Raw genomic sequence first — 6,000 nt, 5'->3', positions numbered from 1 at the left:
TACCCACCCGTGCGCGTGTCCCGAAAAACACTGTCAAACTAAATGCTGGAGAACACTCTTCTTAAATACTGAACGATGTGAATGCATTGTTTTTTCATACCACGTATTTAATAAGTGAACCTAAAAAGCACTGGCACGACGCGCCGCGGGCCCCTCCCAGGGCCCGCTGGTCCGCCAGGTCCTCCCGGAAGGCGGGCAGGGAGGTGCGGCCGCCGCCACAGAGGCACGGCTGCCTAGAGCGGCCGGAAGTGCCCGTGGCCGACGCCATTGGCCGGCCGGGTTCCAGCCTTTGTTCCGGGCCGCCGGGAGATCGCGGTGGTGGTCCCTGTGCGTGTGCGCGGGCGAGGTGAGTCCGCCCTGGCTCCTGGGTCCTGTGCGGGGAAGGGGCCGGGGGCGGGCGGGTCCCCACAGCCGCGGAGCCCCGAGCGGCGTGTGTTTCGCGGCGGCCTGTGCAGCCGCCGTGCGTGCTCCCGGGTAACCTGTATGCAACCCGGTGAGCAGCGCGACCTTCGTGCAGGTGAGCACCTGTGGCTCCGGGCTGCGTAAGCAGCGTCCGCTGCCCCGGAGCCCCGGAGGGAGGACAGCCCCGCTCGGTGCGCGTCCGCGCAGCCTTCGAGGGCGCCGGCCGCCCGGGGTAGCGTGGCTTTGCGCTCGCTGCACCTTCCGTCGTTTCTCCGCCTCCAACTTTCTCTCCGAAACAAGCTTCCCAGAGACCGGCCTTGAATCCGCCCCAGAGACGATTATCCTCCAGCACAGCCCAGAATGGCCGCAGCCCTGGAACCCGAGGGACAAAGAGGACTTGGGGTAGTGAAGGCGGAAGACCGTTACCGGGGACGGGACCCCGGCCCACAAAACTACAGCCCCCGCAAGAGGGAAGTGTTCCGGCAGCACTTCAGGAGGCTCTGCTATCGGGATGCACCCGGGCCCAGGGAGGCTCTCACCCGGCTGTGGGAGCTGTGCCGCCGGTGGCTGAGGCCGGAGTGCCACACCAAGGAGCAGATTTTAGACCTGCTGGTGCTGGAGCAGTTCCTGAGCATTCTTCCCAGGGACCTGCAGCAGTGGGTGCAGGCGCACCATCCAAACACTGGGGAGGAGGCGGTGAGCGTGCTGGAGGACCTGGAGAGAGAGCTGGATGAGCCTCAGAAGCAGGTGGGAAGGGGACAGTGCCCAGGCTGTGAGAGATGAGGGTGTATGGACCGAGCCAAAGCAGAAAAGGCATGGGAAAGGACACCTGAAGGTATTGCATACGTTATCCTAGAGGAGAACAAGGCTTAGGGAGGGACCTGGCTGCCCATGTCGAATAACTCAAGTGTAGTTCAGTAAAGACGCTGGGGACGGATTCCGAATCAGTTTGAAAGGCAAATAGGTATCAGAGGTAAAGAAGTCTCCAAAATCCACAGCTAACTATTAAGAAATGGGCTACCTGGTAATAAATTTTTTTTTTTAATGAGAAAACCCTCTCTTTTCATAGGAAAATAGTTAAGGGGGGTTCAAGTAGATGTCAAGAATGTTACAGAACAGCACTGTCCAATAGAATTATACTGTGAGCCACATGTGTAGTTATTTTCTAGTAGCTACATTTTAAAAAATGAAACCAAGTGAAATTAAATATATTTAACCCAAAGCGGGACACCGGGTGGCTCAGTCAGTTAAGCATCCGACTTTGGCTCAGGTCATAATAACCTGGTTGGTGACTTAGAGCATCGGAGCCTGCTTCAGATTCTGTCTCCGTCTCTCTTCCCCTCCCCGGCTCACACTCTGTCTCTTTCTCAAAAATAAATACTAAATAACTGTGTATATATATATGTGTGTGTGTGTGTATACATATGTATATATATATGTGTGTGTGTGTGTATGTATACACACACATATATACACTTTTACATATATGTAATCTTATATTTAATAATATATATACTTATCCCAAAGTAATCATGTAGATACTATAAAAAATGAGCTATTTTATGGGGCGTCTGGGTGGCGCAGTCGGTTAAGCGTCCGACTTCAGCCAGGTCATGATCTTGCGGTCTGTGAGTTCGAGCCCCGCGTCAGGCTCTGGGCTGATGGCTCGGAGCCTGGAGCCTGTTTCCGATTCTGTGTCTCCCTCTCTCTCTGACCCTCCCCCGTTCATGCTCTGTCTCTCTCTGTCCCAAAAATAAATAAAAAACATTGAAAAAAAAAATGAGCTATTTTACATTCTTTTTTGTATTACTTTCAAAATTCATTGTGTATTTTACCCTTTGCATATCTCAGTTCCTGCTAACTACATTTCAAGTGCTCAGTAAGCACGTTGTGTTTGTGGCTATCCTATTGGACAAAGGAGTTAGAGAAGTGCCCCTGTTCGGTGGAAGTTGGGCTAGATAATTTTTAAGATTCTTTCCAAATCCCGAGATTGTGATCCTGCACTTCTGCGGGTCCTTGTGAGAATTTCCCTCTCCAGTGGCCTGAAGTACAGAGATTAGTCATTTGTTGCCATTTGCAATTGAATGAGAATTTTTCCCTTTTGTGTTCCTGTCCCTGGCAAATGCTTCTTTTGATCTTTTCTCTAAAGGTCTTTAAGTTCTTTCACAAAATCTGCCTTTTACCAGCCCAGTCAATGTTTCATTGTCTCCAGGTCCCAGCCAATTCAGAAAGACTGGACAGGCTCTTGGACAAGTTGGCCCCCTTGGGAAGGCCCCATGAGTCACTGACTGTCCGGCTCCATCCCGAGAAGATCCATGAGGAGCAGGAATCTGGGGATCCCCAGAGGAATGGTAAGGAGCAAGACTTTATGTGTGTGAGGGAAGATGTGGTTCCTTGTGTTGGACAGGAACTTTCTCACTCTGATCTTCTCCTTTTTGAGTTTTCCTGTTTATCCTCCACCTCACTCTGGAAGATTTTACCTCCCTTCCTAGTGTTGCCTTATCGTGGAAAGAATTATGAAAATTTACTTTTTCATTAGACTTAAAAGCTGCTACTTGGCCCAGTGGATGGGGGATGGAATTTAAATACTCATTCAAGTTAATAACACCTTACATTTCTGGGGCATCTGGGTGGCTAGGTCAGTTAAGCGTCCAACTCTTGATTTTAGCTCAGGTCATGATGTCATAGTTCATGGGATCAAGCACTGCTCAGGGCTCAGAGCCTGTTTGGGATTCTCTCTCTCTGCCCCTGTCCCCTGCTCATGCTCGCTCGCGCTCTCTCTCTCTCTCTCTCTTAAAATAAACAAACGCTTTAATAATAAATATTATGTTAAATATCTGTTGTTATTCTAGTTCTGAATTCTCTTAAATTTACATTTTGAGCAGGAGAATTTGTATGACACTCTGTATTAGTCTAGTAGGGCTCCTGAAACAGAATACCACCATTTCTGTGTGACTTAAACACAGAAACTTATTTTCTCACCTTTCTGGAAGTCCAAGATCAAGGTGTCAGCGGGCCTGGTTTCTGGTGAGGCCTCCCTCCTTGACTCAGACTTGCTGTGTCTTTACGTGGCCTTTTCTGTGTACATGTGTACTATTGGCATCTCTTCCTCCTATGTTTATTTTTAATGTTTTTATTTATTTTTGACAGAGACAGAGCATGAGTGGGGGAGGGGCTGAGAGAGAGGCAGACACAGAATTCGAAGCAGGCTCCAGGCTCCGAGCCGTCAGCACAGAGCCCGACGCGGGGCTCGAACTCACGGACCGCGAGATCATGACCTGAGCCAAAGTCAGACGCTCAACCGACTGAGCCACCCAGGTGCCCCTTAATTACTTTTTTTTTTTTTTTAAGTTCATTTATTCATTTTGAGAGAGGGAGCATGAGCAAGTGGGGGAGGAGCAGAGAGAGAAGGAGACAGAATCCCAAGCAGGATCTGCACTGTCAGCATGGAGCCCAATGTGCGGCTCAGACCCAGGGACCGTGAGATCATGACCTGAGCTGAAATCAAGAGTCAGACGCTCCGGGTGCCTGGGTGGCTCAGTTGGTTAAGCGTCCGACTTTGGCTCAGGTCGTGATCTCCCGGTCCGTGAGCTCAAGCCCCATATCGGGCTCTGTGCTGACAGCTCAGAACCTGGAGCCTGCTTCTGATTTTGTGTCTCCCTCTCTCTCTGACCCTCCCCCCGTTCATGCTCTGTCTCTCTGTGTCTAAAATAAATAAACGTTAAAAAAAAAATTTTTAATTTAAAAAAAAAAGACGCTCAACCGACTGAGCCTCCCTGGCACCCAAAAGTAAACAAACTTTACATCCCAGTTTTGCCCAAACACTGGAGTTGTTTTTTTGTTTTTTTGTTTTTTTCTCAATGCTGTCTGTCCTTTCTCAAGAGGCTCTTCCCACCTGGCGCAGTATTTATACTCCAGTCTGTTATGGATTCATTCTCGCTGCTATAAATGTTACCAGTATGGTTTTTTCATTCTCTAGGCTCCCTGCCAGGTGATTTGTCTAATCTGAAAAATGATTTTAAGTGAAGATCTTTCTAGCTGATACCTGGAAAGATGGCATTCAATTATGTATAACTTAAAAGAGTCTCTTAGTGCTTTCGAGTGTAGTGTTGGATATTGGTTAGCTTTGAAGGTGAGACCGAGACTTCCTCTTCTGTTCATTCTTCTTTTATAAACGTTGTTGAGCAGCTGCGATATGCCAGGGGCCATGCTAGATGTTAGGAATACAAGGGTGAGACTCCTCTTCAAGAAACAGAGAAGTGAGCAATTATGCTATAACCTGCCCAAAACAGGACAGCTGTCCCTGTGGTTGGCCTGCAGGAGTATCAGAGTGGGTTTGCTTGAGCTGAGATGGTCACATGGGTGGGAAGGGAAGCATCCCAGGCAGAGAGAACAGTGTGGGGGGTGGGGAAGCAGCATGAAAGCAGCATTCTAAGAACAACAGTTGCTGTGAAGTGTTTTTGATTTTGATGAAGAGAATTTTGTAGAAGGGAAAAATGCAAGGCCAGTGGTGAAAGTTCCTGGATACCATGCTGAGGAACAGAACTTCATCCTATCAGAGATGGAGGTCTGTTACATTAAATAGAGAAGTGGGTGACACAGATTTGAGTTTTTATTTATTTATTTATTTTTAATTTTTTTTACATTTATTTATTTTTTGAGAGACCTAGAGAGACAGAGCACCAGTTGGGGAGGGGCAGAGAGAGGAGACACAGAATCCGAGGCAGGCTCCAGGCTCCAAGCTGTCAGCACAGAGCCTGATGCGGGGCTCAGACTCACAAACCGTGAGATCATGACCTGAGCTGAAGTCGGATGCTTAACCAGCTGAGCCACCCAGGCGGCCCAGATTTGAGTTTTTAAAAATCACTATCAGTGATTCTACTTTTTTTTTTTTTATAATTTTTTTTTTAAATTTTTTTTTTCAACGTTTATTTATTTTTGGGACAGAGAGAGACAGAGCATGAATGGGGGAGGGGCAGAGAGAGAGGGAGACACAGAATCGGAAACAGGCTCCAGGCTCTGAGCCATCAGCCCAGAGCCCGACGTGGGGCTCGAACTCACGGACCGCGAGATCGTGACCTGGCTGAAGTCGGATGCTTAACCGACTGTGCCACCCAGGCGCCCCAACTTTTTTTTAAAGTTACAAAGGAAAACATTGGAATGATACCTCCAAATGTAGTCAAAGATTATTTGAAGCTAATGAAATCACAAGTGACATATTCTTCTCTATTTTCCAAAGTCTGTAAGTGAATGAGCACACAACTATAGTAAGGAGAAAAGATATAAACACAGGGCAGGGTGAAGGGACCACTTTCAGATATAGAGCATGGTAGACTAAGGCTGGAGAGAGGAAGGAGGAAATTCAAGAGATCCATATTATTCATTTATTAGTGAACATATCTGACTGGATATTGGTGGTGGGGGACTGTTGTAATAAAACCAAAGTTTGCGACTTGGGCAGCTGGCAGATAATGGTGTCAGTGAGTGAGAGAAAAATCAGAAGGTGGATGTATCTATGTGTGAAGATTTAGAGTAGGTTCGGTTTTTATACATACGAGTTTGCTGTCTCTGAAACATCCAAATACAATTCTGTAGGCA

The 6,000-nt window shown here is 47.8% G+C and overlaps 1 protein-coding gene across 1 annotated transcript in view; it reads left to right on the top strand.

Annotated features, from left to right (window-relative positions):
- Window positions 1-755: 755 nt before the first annotated feature.
- ZKSCAN8 (zinc finger with KRAB and SCAN domains 8) overlaps window positions 756-6,000 on the top strand; it is a 45,753-nt gene continuing 40,508 nt past the window's right edge. Inside the window, exons 1-2 of the mRNA XM_047858670.1 lie at window positions 756-1,149; window positions 2,615-2,753. Of these exons, the coding sequence (XP_047714626.1) occupies window positions 763-1,149; window positions 2,615-2,753 (526 nt within the window). The 5' untranslated portion in view covers window positions 756-762. The remainder of the gene's footprint in view (window positions 1,150-2,614; window positions 2,754-6,000) is intronic.

The sequence above is a fragment of the Prionailurus viverrinus genome, chromosome B2 (genome assembly GCF_022837055.1).
Source record: "Prionailurus viverrinus isolate Anna chromosome B2, UM_Priviv_1.0, whole genome shotgun sequence".
Taxonomy (NCBI): Eukaryota; Metazoa; Chordata; class Mammalia; order Carnivora; family Felidae; genus Prionailurus; species Prionailurus viverrinus.
The sequence above is the reverse complement of the archived record's forward strand: the minus strand, read 5'-3'. Positions and strand labels throughout refer to the sequence as shown.